The sequence below is a fragment of the Myotis yumanensis genome, unplaced genomic scaffold (genome assembly GCF_028538775.1).
Source record: "Myotis yumanensis isolate MYYU_CA2020_CCGP unplaced genomic scaffold, mMyoYum1.0.hap1 SCAF_8, whole genome shotgun sequence".
Taxonomy (NCBI): Eukaryota; Metazoa; Chordata; class Mammalia; order Chiroptera; family Vespertilionidae; genus Myotis; species Myotis yumanensis.
Window position 1 is genome coordinate 45,344,288 of NW_027223759.1, and position 12,473 is coordinate 45,356,760.

The following is a 12,473-nucleotide window of genomic DNA, read 5'->3' on the forward strand; positions in this document are numbered from 1 at the left end:
GGAATAGAAACTGCCAAATAAATTGGAGAATTCTAAATTTTTTTTCTGATCTATCATAATATTTTTAGCTCTAAATATTTTATTGCAACACTTATTATTTTAATTATCTTGTAAACTTTAACATATTTTATAATGTGAAGTTTCATGTAGATTTAATCCTTTGTGTTGGTTAGAAGTCAGGATCCCATGAATTGCTATTGAGTTAATTTTTTGTTTTTAGAAACAAAATCCCATAGGTTTAATTTTTGTTTATGGAAAGTAAAAATGATTTGATATGATTTGAAAATTCTTCAATACTGTTGCTACTTAGGCAAGAAATAAAATGCTACGTTCCATTTGAAGCAAATATGAGAATCCCATCTCCCCAGTGACATCCAATGCCTTCTTCCAAGTTACTGATTGGTGTGACCTATTCAGAGCTGTTATATATGTTGAGTTCAGACTGGCAGGATTTCTAGTTCGGGATGCTTACACTGCATGCCCTCCCCGTCCCTCCCCCCACCATAGCAATGCTTTTATCAAAGAAAGGAGGTATAAAAACTAAAGGGAATCCATTAAACCATTTACAGCATTGAGATCTGTATCTTATTTAAAGAATTTGAAGAAATTAGAGAAAATAGTATAGTTATAGATTATAAAATATTAAACTTGCATTTACTAATTCTTTGGTATAATTAATTGATAGCTATTGATGGTAAAACCCTTTCACTAATATAATTGGCTTAAATTTGAAAATAATTTGTTCTTTAGATGTCATTAAAACAGGCTTCCTGCTTTCTTAACTTTTTAATGATTTTCTTTTTTTGCATGAGCTTTTAAATTAGTCTCTCCCGTCTATGCTTATTAAAGTACCAGTCATTTGTGAACTGACTTTTATAGTAAGGGTAGAACTGTGTAAGAAAGTGAATGACATGGTTAGTGCATGAAGACAAGCTATTAGAGGGTTTTGGTTGTATATTACACAGTGTGACTGGTTCTTATCTAAAAGTTAGTATACTGTGTTTAGTCTTTCTTTATGTAAAAGTGAATCACTAATTTCACTTATCTTAAAATATTTTAATAGTTGAGATTAATAATCATGGTTTTTATGAGGATTTTGAAGCTTTGTGTCAAGACCATATTTTTGACAATATCAGAAGCTTTTAATAAGGTGCTTGCTGCTGAGCTAATGATATGCTTTTGGTAGTATTTCTTATACCTATCTTCAATAGACATATTCAGGGTAGTGTGAATGTAATAATCAAGCCTCAATCAAACCATACTTAGTATGACAAATATTGCATTATACTGTAATTTAGGTATTCATGCTTCTGATAAAGGGCTTAATTCGACTCCTTGAGGAACCGGGAAAACACTGTTGATTTTATACTGGGATGCAAAGTAGCAGCCATTTATAGTGCAAGATATAAATCACTTCCTAATTAAAATTATATCAAGAGAAATTAAGAATCTTATGGCCTTATATGTAATGGTACACAATCTTAAGTGTAAAATTATATTTTGTATCAATTCTGTTCCTGTGCATGGGTTTCTGGGCACAAAAATCTTTGCAGCTAATCTTAATAGAATCAGATAATATTGACTTTTAAAATTTCTCTTAATTTCTTTCTGTAGGAACATTGCAGTGGACCAAACTACTTATTCTGGATATAATTTATTTATTTTTGTTTTCCCTTTTAAGAAAATGTCAAAGAAATTTTTGGACAGACTATTGTTCATCATCATATCCCTTTTAACTGGGACTGTGAATTTATTCGACTGCATTTTGGGCATAATCGGAAGAAGCATCTTAACTACACAGAATTCACACAGTTTCTCCAGGTGAGCTGAGTTTTCATAACTGGTGTAAATATATCTCATTCCTCCTCTACCTCGTTTCCTTAAAGTTTTACTAAGTTTATTATAAAAACTAGCAATCCCCTAGGGTATTTTATCTCCATTTTTCATTTCCCAATCCCAGAAGCAACATTTTAAGACTTTTATAATTGTTTCTTTCAGTACTTACTTGCATAGCTTTAAATAATAAACTTGTGCTGACATTTCTACTTTAAAATTTTTCACTTACAGGTATTTTTTATTGAATTTGAACTATGGAAGATTAGTAATTACTTCTTTCATCTCTTCCTCTCTACCACAGACTTGAAATTTTCTGTGTTTCCCTACCCCCATCTTATGAGTCTACTTAGATCAATATCATATTTGAATTACTATAATTTTGTAAACACTATGCATGACTAAAATGATCACTTAGAGTTTCTAGTTTTTCTTATTTGTTTCATTTTCTATGTATTAATGTAATTCTCAAACTTTGCCTCAGTTATTAAAATCTCATTTTAATATGTTTAAAACACATTAGGTATTCTATCAATTTCATCTTCTAAGAGCTCTCCAGGAGCTTTCTTTCTTTTTTAAAAAATTGAGGTAAAATTCACTTAACATAAAATTAACCATGTAAAAGTGCACAATTTAGTGGCATTTAGTGCATTCACAGTGTTGTAGAACCACCACCTCTAATTCAAAAACCTTTTCATCACCCCAGAAGAACACCCTGTACCCATTAAGCTGTCACTCCCCATTCCTGTCTCTCTCCAGCCCCTGGCAACCATCAATCTACTTTCTGTCTCTATGGATTTACCTACTCTGAATATTTCCTATACAGTTGACCCTTGGACAACACGGGTTTGAACTGCACAGGTCCACTTATATATGAATCTTTTTTTAGTAAATATGTACTACTATAAATGCATATTCTCTTCCTTATGATTTTCTTAATGACATATTCTTTTTCCTCTAGCTTACTTTATTATAAGACTACAGTATATAACACATAACATATAAAATATGTGTTAATTGACTGGTTATGTTATTGGTAAGGCTTCTCATCAACTGTAGTCCATTAGTAATTGGGAATTTTTGACTGTGGGGGGTTGGTGCCCCTAATCCTATGTTATTCAAGGGTCAACTATAAATAGAATTAAAGATTATCCATGTTGTAGCAGGTATTAATACTTTTCTTTTTATGTCAGAGTATTATTCCATTGTATGGATATACCATATTTTAATCCATTCATTAGTTAATGAACCCTCTGTTGTTTTCACCTTCTGGCTATTGTGAATAGTGCTGCTATGAATATTGGTATACAAATTTTTGTTTAAATACCTATTTTCAAATCTTTTGCCTATATCCCTAGGAGTGCAATTGCTGGGTCATATGGTAATTTTATGTTTAACTTTTTGCTTCATGGTTGGAAGCTGGACTTTGTTCTCCATGCATAGCTGTCAGCCTGTGATCTCCCTTCAGCTTCATACTGGGGAATCCATTTGCCTTTCTGTTATGTTGAATCTCCATGTGCTGGATTTCATCTCTCCTTTTATTATGGTTTATTTCTTCTTTTTGGTGGAGCACTTCCTGCAAGGGCTTCCTGAGGAAAGTAAGTAATTTTTCGTGAGACTTTTCATATGAAAACCTTTGTTCAATTATTAAACTTAGATTGGCTGGATGTAGAGCTCAAGTAGGAATTTATTTTTCTCCTAATTTTGAAAACATTCCTCACTTGTTTTCTGGCTTCCAGTGATGCCACTGAAAAGTCCAGTGCCATTCTTATTCTTGATTCTGTTTTGAAATCTTTTTTCCCCCACTCTGGGAAGTTTTAAAATTTTTTTCCCTTCCTAAAGTATTCTGAAATTTCACAGTGATATTCCTTGATGTGAGTTTATTTTTATTCATTGTGCTGAGCATTCAATGGGCTTTTTAAATTTGAAAAATTATGTCCTTCAGTTATAGAAAATATTCTTATTTATTCCCTCCTATTTTCTTCCTTTCTAAAACTAGTAAGTATATTAAATGTATGATCCTTTAGTTTTCTTTCTTATTTTCCTTCTGAACCTTCTATTCAGTTTTCAATTTTTATTATATTTCTAACATTCAGGAACTCTTTTTGGTTTTCTGAATGTTTCTTTTTAAAAACAGCATACTATGCTTCTTTTGTAGATGTACTATTGTTTTATTTCTTCAAAGATATTAAAGACAGGGTTTTTTTTTGTTTTTGTTTTTTTAATATATTTTATTGATTTTTTACAGAGAGGAAGGGAGAGAGACAGAGAGTTAGAAACATCGATGAGAGAGAAACATCGATCAGCTGCCTCCTGCACACCCCCCACTGGGGATGTGCCCGCAACCCAGGCACACGCCCCTAACCGGAATCGAACCTGGGACCCCTCAGTCCGCAGGCCGACGCTCTATCCACTGAGCCAAACCGGTTTCGGCAAGACAGGGTTTTTTGTTCCTGTTTTTAAATTTTTCTTTTCCCTGCAAGTGCGTTTCCTCTAAATTTCTCTTTGTCTGGGTCTGTTTTTTATGTTAGTGGCTTTTCTCATATGTCTGATGTTCCTTGATCCTTATCTCATATTTAAGACTGAATCTTACTTGAAGCTTTTGGTTCATGGTAGGACTTAGTTAACTCTGTGAAGTTCTTTGGCTGGGCTGTTGTATTGGGGAGCTTCTAATGTCTGCATGTTCAGGTCTTTTCTTTTGAATTGGGTAATCAGAGAGTAATCATCTGGCCTCCCATCTGGATTATTAGGCCTGGATTTTAACATCCTGGCTGCGAAGACAACAATCAGTATGAAGATGAACTTTCGTTTACTTACCTCTTTTCAACCTGGTCTTATAGTACCTATTCTGGATCCTCCATTAAACTGTCCAGGCAGTGAACCTCCAGCCTTTTGCCAAGGTTGGGAAAGGACAGAGGTGTAACTCTGGTACAGTAAGGCAGGCAATTAATTGCTTTTTAAACAGACTTCCATCTGAGCCTCCTGTTTTCATCTTCACCTTCACTGTCACATCCAACAGTACTAGTCAGCCAATTTATGAGTCTCTTGGGGGTCTATCCTGTACTTTGGATTGCTTTTTGGCTTTCTCTATTTCTAGTTTTCTTGGTTCTGTCAAGTCGTTTGTCACTTGCCCTTCTTCTCTCTAATCTTAAAAACATAGTTGCTGTCCTCTCCTTTTCTGTTCTCTTTATTCTTGAGTTTTTGTTTGTTTGCCTTTTGTTCTTTTACTATGATTTTGTGAAGCGTGGAATTTTGGAAGACAGCCATATATTTCTGAAGTTCTGCTACTTTCATCTCATAGCTATGTGAAATGCATTTCCAAGTGCACAAGACCTTTAGCTTTAGCAAAATGTCCTTTCTTTTTCATTTTCCTCAGTTCCCCTATTCAACTTTTCAATTTAGAAGCAGACTTATTTTTATTTTATCATTTATTTAATGGAATATTTATCTTTTTAGATAAAGTATCTTTTTAGAGTATCCTTATTTTATCTTTTATAAGCTCAGGGTATTATTTTTTTTCTCATTAGGGTGATCACAGTTTGAAAACTATTATCTTTTAGGTGTGGGTATTTGTACAACCCAGTGCTTGTTCTAATACTTTCAATGTTAGTCCCTACCTGACTGACCTTGTAAAGTGTTCAAACTTGAAAAGTTGAAAATATTATATATTTCCTAAGATGGCTTTCTCTCATTGTTGGTTCCTTTGCATTTACTGAAGATATTTTATAATATCTATTTTACTCTGATGTTTTAATTATACTACATAAACTGAGAGCTTTATATATGTGGCTTCTTCTTTCTTTGTGTTGCTTCTCATTTTGAAGTTCTTAATTTCAATTTTTAAAACTTTATTTTGAAAGACTTCAAATAATTTCAAGAGTAGGATAATCAACTTCATGTACCCATCAACCAACTTCAACAATTAGCAACTGTTGGCCAATCTTGTTTTATTTGTACTCCCCACCCTGCCCCACAACTGGATCATTTGGAAGCCAGTCCCATACACTCCATAATTTTATCTCTGATACTTCAGAAATATATCTTTAAAAGATACATGAAATTCAACTGTTGATCTAATAAAAAATGGAAAATCTATTACAATGAAGATTCTGCTTTGTTTTTACTATAAAGGTCCACATTTTCTTTAGTACTGAGTATCATTAATAAGTCTTAATCATGCCCATGGTTGGCACTGTATATTTCTGAGAGCCTAAGACATATGCATGAAGAAAACAGAAACATAAAAAATGATATAAAGAAGGAGACAAGAATGAGCGAGGAAGGGAAAACATACATAAGATAGAGAGTGGGGCCTGTGTTTGCTTCTGATGCTGCTCAGGAATATCCTTTCCATGGGGAACACTTTCTTTCAAGCATATTTTAAAGTTGAAATAGAGATGGAAAATTCCTACTTCATTTGAAAGGTGATGTGTGGTTGGAGCTAAGGTGATAGGAAGATGGAGTGAGAAGGGGTGAAAATTCACAAATATGTGGCGATTAAATAACATGCTTCTGAATAACAAATGAGTGGTAGAGGAAGTCAAAAGGAAAAGGAAAAATACTTTGAGACAGATGAAAATGGAAAAAGAAGAACCTACCAAAACATATAGGATGCAGCAAAAGCAGTTCTAAGAGGGAAGTGTATTGGTATAAGCACCAACATTAAGAAAAAAGAAAGATCTTAAACAACCTACCTTTACACCTCAGAGAACTAGAAAAAGAGAATAAACTAAGCCCAAAGTCAGAGAAGGAAGGAACAAAGATCAAAGCAGAAATAAGTGAAATAGAGACAGAAAGATAGAAAACATCAGTAAAGCTATAAGCTGGCTTTTCAAAAAGATAAGCCCTGGCTGGTGTGGCTCAGTTGGTTGGAGTGTCATCCTGTGCACTGAAGGCTCAGGGGTTCAACTCCTGGTCAGGCAGAACCTATCGATGTTTCTCTCTCTCTCCCTCCCCCTTTCTCTCTAAAATCAGTGGAAAGCATATCCTTGGGTGAGGATCAAAAATTTTTTTATTTTAACTTCCGGACCAGATAGCTTCACTGGTGAATACTACCATTTAAAGAAGAATTAGTACAGATTATTCTCCAACTCTTCTCAAAAATAGAAGAGGAGGGTACACTTCTTCCACATTCATTTTGCAAGACCAGTATTACCCTGATACCAAAGTCAGAGAAGGACACTGCAAGAAAAGCATATTATAGGCCAATATTCCTGATGAAGATGCAGATATCTTCAACAAAATAGTAGCACGCCGGATTTAATAGTATTAAAAAGATCATACACCATGATCAAGTGGGATTTATTCCTGAGATGCAAAGATGGTTCAACATATGCAGATCATTCAATGTGATAAACCACATTAACAAAATGAAGGATAAAAATCATATAATCATCTCAATAGATATAGATGCAGAAAAAGCATTTGACAACATCCAACATCCATTTAAGGTAAAAACTCTCAGCAAAGTGGGGATAGAGGAAACATACTATAACATAATAAAAACCATATATAGCCACCCCACATCTGACATACGTGAAAAGCTGAAAGCTTTTATTCTAAGATCAGGAACAAGACAAGGATGCCTACTCTTGCCACTTTTATTCAAAAAGTATTGTAAATCCTAGCCAGAATAATCAGGCAAGAAAGAAATAGGCATCCAAATTGGAAAGGAAGAAGTAAGATTATTTCTTTTTGCAGATGGTATGAAAATCCTAAAGACTTTGCAACACACACACACACACACACACGCACACACACACACACCTGTTAAAACTAATCCATGACTTTAGGAAAGTTGCAGGATGCAAAATCAATATATAAAACTCGTTGCATTTCTATACACTAACAAAGTATTGGAAAGAAAATCCCATTTATAAAAACACAAAAAAGGATAAGATATTTAGGAATAAATTTTACCAAGGAAGTGAAAGATCTGTACACTGAAATCTGTAAGGCATTGATGAAAGAAATTGAAGAAGACACACATAAATGGAAAGATATTCCGTGTTCATGGATTGAAACAATATTGTTAAAATGTTTATACCACCCAAAGCAATCTATAGATTCAACACAATCCCTATCAAAATTCCAATGGCATTTTTCACAGAAATAGAACATTTATGGAGCCACAGAAGTCCCCAAATAGCCAAAACAATCTTGAGAAAGAACAAAACTAGAGGCATTACACTTCCTGAATTTAAACTATATTACAACGTGATAGTATTCAAAACAGCATGGTATTGTCATAAAAACAGACACATGCTAGTAAATCAATAGAACAGAATATAGAGCCCAGAAATAAGCCTCTGCACATGTGGTCACTTTTTTCAAAGGCGCTAAGACTATACAGTGAGGAAAGGATAGTCTCTTCAATAAGTGATGTTGGGAAAAATGGATAGTCACATGTGAAAGAATGAAACTGAACTATCTTACACTATGTACAAACATTACCTCAAAATGGATGAAAAAACTTGAACATAAAGACCTTAAACTAACCTAAAAGAAAACAGTGGGCAAACTCTTGGCATTGATATTTTGAGTTTGACACCAAAAGCAGAGGCAACAAAATCAAAATAAGTGAGACTACAGTAAACTAAAAAGCTTCACAGCAAAGGAAGCCATCAACAAAACAAAAAAGCAATAATGGGAGAAAATATTTGCAAACCACATATCTGATAAGGGGTTAATATCCAAAATATACAAGAAGCTCATATAATTCAGTAGCAAAACAACCCAAAAACCAAGATAACCTAGTTAAAAAATGGGCAAGGTACATGAATCAACATTTTTCCAAAGACATACAAATGACCAACAGGTACATGAAAAGTTGTTCAGCATCACTAATACTCAGGGAAATATAAATCAAAACCACAATGAGATGCCACCTTCACACTCATTAGGATGGCTATTAAAAACAAAACAAACTAAAAAACACCACACCAGAAACCAAGTGTTGGGAAGATGTGGAGAAAAGGTGATATTTGTACACTGTTGGTGGGGATGTAAACTGGTAGAGCCACTATGGAAAACAATATGGAAGTTCCTCAAGAAGTTAAAAATAGAACCACCATATGATCCAGAAATTCCATTTCTGTGTAAATATGCAAAGGAAACAAATCCCTGTCCCAAAGAGATATCTGTACTCTGATGTTTGTTGCAGCTAAGGTACAGACACTTAAGTGACTATCGACAGATGAATAGATAAGGAAATTTTTTACACACAGAGAGAGGAATATTATACACTGTCGATGAGCTTCGAGGGCATTATGCTAAGTGAAATAAACTGGACAGACAAATATTGCATGGTATCACTTATATGTAGAATCAAAAAAATGTTGAACACAGAAACAGTAGAAAAGTGGTTGCCAGTGACTTGGCGGGGACGGGGGTGGATAGGGAGAGGATGGAAAAGGGTGCAAACTTTCAAGTATAAGATAGGGATAGGTCCAAGGATCTAGTGTATAACATGGTGACTGTGGTTGACAATATAGGGTGTGTATGCATACATTTTTTGATGGCTCAATGATTTTTTAAATAAAATCCCATTGGAATTAATAAAGTATGCATACATTTTTTGGAACACCCTGTATACTATATTGTATAATTGAAATTTGCTAAGAGAGTAGAACTTGTGTTCTCATAAAAAAAGATAAATATATGAGGTGATGGATGTGTTAGTTAATTTGGGAATCCTTTCGCAACGTGTATATATATGAAATCATCAAATTGTACACTTTAAATACAATTTTGTTTGTCAATTATACCTTAATAAAGTTGCAATTTTTAAAAAAAGTAAAGGAGGGGAGAGAAAACTTTGTCAAGTCATGCTGGTTGTTTACTACCATGTACTGTTTCTCTTTCATATGTATTTACCAGTTGAATTTTAGTTTCCCCACTTCTATTGCTATTTTCAAGACACCTGCTAGGGTAACTTTAATGTCTTTGAATTATTGAGATATTGCAAGTGGGTATGAAAATATTTAAATAAATTAGTAAAATGGTGAGACTTCAACCAAAAACTATATTAAATGTCAGAAAAAGGTAAAGCAACATTTGTAGGCTTTCATAAATAAATGAAAATGACAATATTTAATTTTATCTAAAAATAATATTTTAGTACTTAGATATGAATATTATTTCCATAGTTGCAAATTGTGTGAAAATGGCATTCAACAGCACCATTATTATGTTGTGGTAACGGATTTATTTGGATTATGTAGCAGGTCCTTAGGGCAGAAATGTTGAAATTTTGACTTTTGTATAGTACTAAAGGTATTGCTGCCACATTTTATTGTTTCACTTATCACAAAATTTGGCTGTTCAATAGTTCAAAAGTTCAGAGATCTTCTGGATTGTTTTACAGTTTATGAGTAACTGCCCAAAGTTGGATGGAGTGATAGCTGAACACAGGTCATGTATTTTGTTATTCATACCTTTCATGTTAGAACTACAGTGGGTCCCTGGACAATGTGGAACTAAGAGCACCAATCTCCACACAGTTGGAAATCCACATACAGCTTTTTCAGTCTTCCCTCAGTATTCAAGGAGGATTAGTTCCAAGGCCCCTGCCAGTATAAAATTCTAAGAATGCTCAAGTCCCTTACATAAAATGGTATAAAACAATGCGTACAGTTGGCCCTCCACATCCATGGATTCCCAAACACAGATCTGTGGTTGGTTGAATTTGCCAGTGTAAAACCTGGGGATACAAAGGGCTGACAATATATTTATTGAAAACATTTGCATATAAGTGGAACCACGCAGTTCAAACCCACATTGTTCAATGGTCAACTGTACTTACCAGTGTTTCTCACTAAATTTATTTTTAAATTGTTTGAAAAACGGTCTCTAATTTATTGAGATTGGGGGGTGGGCTGACTTTGATTGCAACATTTAGAAATCGAAAAACTTAAAATGAATCTAAACTTATAATTCAGAAAGTACTCTTGGATAATAGGAATGCCTTCAAGCAGGAGAGAATAAATTATTGATTAAAAGACTTAAAACACTAGAAATATACTCAACTTGTTTTTAGTGATGAAAACTTTTCAAACAAATGAAGATTTCCCCCCCTCTTCCGTTTTCTTTATTGCCATGCTGTGATCCCTTTTTTCCTGAGTAGTAATATGTAGTACATTTCCAGGAAAATTGGCTTTTCAAAAGAAAGTAAAAGTGCTGTAAATTCAGAGCTGGACATACTTCATTTCTATAGTAAGTGCATGTAGCAAAAGGATGTCTGTGCTTCCTTTCCAAAACATACACTCGGGTTGTACTTGAACCACTCTAATGCGCTATTTCTAACTTTTCGCTTCAGGAGCTACAATTGGAACATGCAAGACAAGCCTTTGCACTGAAAGACAAAAGCAAAAGCGGCATGATCTCTGGTCTGGATTTCAGTGACATCATGGTTACCATTCGGTCTCACATGCTTACTCCCTTTGTGGAGGAGAACTTAGTTTCAGTAAGTAAAAGCAAGCACTTCAGCTTTCTACTTCTTTAAACCTTTGGAATCACTGGGTCCTGGATTGCCTCCCTGGACCCACCTGACTCAACTATTCTGATTTTATTTGGTTGGTAGAAGGTAAACAGGTAGGGGTGATGGTGAATAGTCTTCCCCAGATCATAGCAGAGCCACCATCTTGTTCTCAGATATTCCAAATTGTTTATTTCCGTCTACTTAGTCCAACTACAGAATACAAAGAAGTTCATAGACAAGGATGTGCAATTACTTTTTCCAGTGGGCAGTAGCTCTCCTTTTTCCATCCCCCAGACTCCCAAAGCCTTGCTGTAAGGATGGCTCCTTCCTTTGTTGCCTGCAGGGTGCTGTTTGCTAGAGGGATCATCATTGGCCTCTACTCTGTTTTAACACCCATGGCCATGGCAGAAGGTATGGGGGAAATATGTGGGTGTCAGCCTCTGTGGCTCACTCCTCTCTCTGCCCCTTCACCTGTGTGTCAGTCTGCATGGACCAGACAGTTTTTTGTTCCATAAAAACTGCTAATCTCTATAAAGTAATCATCTGGGCCAACAGTACACTGATGTCATCCACTTCCTCACAAAGAATGGTGAAACTTTCCTCACTTCCCAGTTGTCTTGTTCATGCGTTGTACTTATGTATAGGTTTTTGATTGCTGCTTGTTTTTAATGGAGGAAAGCCAATGAAAGCTTTTGTTGTTTCAGCTGAAGATCATTATCTCTGATTTAGACTGGGGTAGAAAGATCAACTTCTGTTCTTTTTCTTCAGTGAATTTGAACATGGAGCATGTCACTTTCTCCTACACATTTCACCTCCTTGACACCCATCTCCCACTCCCTTACCCTCACCTCAAACCCCGGTCAAAAAATGAAAGGAAGGAAGAAAAAAAAAGTGAGAGAGGGAGGAAAGAAGGGGAGAAGGAGAGAAAATTCTAGAGAGAACTTATTGAGTGCCTTACAGTGAAGGAACCCACTTAATCTTATCCATTTAGGTTGATATGTTAAATAATTTGCTTTTGGATCACTGGTATCCAAATTCAGACTAATACAAATATCTGTATTTGGGTTAAGGCGTGTATGTGTATGAGGGGTGGTAAGGTTGCCACTCTGGTATTTCCATAAGTATTTATTTGAGTTTTTAATAGGTAATGTTTTCAATCATG

General features: G+C 34.8%; 1 protein-coding gene across 5 annotated transcripts in view; it reads left to right on the forward strand.

Moving 5' to 3' along the window:
• SLC25A12 (solute carrier family 25 member 12) overlaps window positions 1-12,473 on the forward strand; it is a 167,860-nt gene that overhangs the window by 117,787 nt on the left and 37,600 nt on the right. For all 5 annotated transcript variants that reach the window (XM_070422756.1, XM_070422758.1, XM_070422757.1 and 2 more), the window contains 2 exons: window positions 1,682-1,821; window positions 11,150-11,296. In XM_070422756.1, the coding sequence (XP_070278857.1) occupies window positions 1,682-1,821; window positions 11,150-11,296 (287 nt within the window). The remainder of the gene's footprint in view (window positions 1-1,681; window positions 1,822-11,149; window positions 11,297-12,473) is intronic.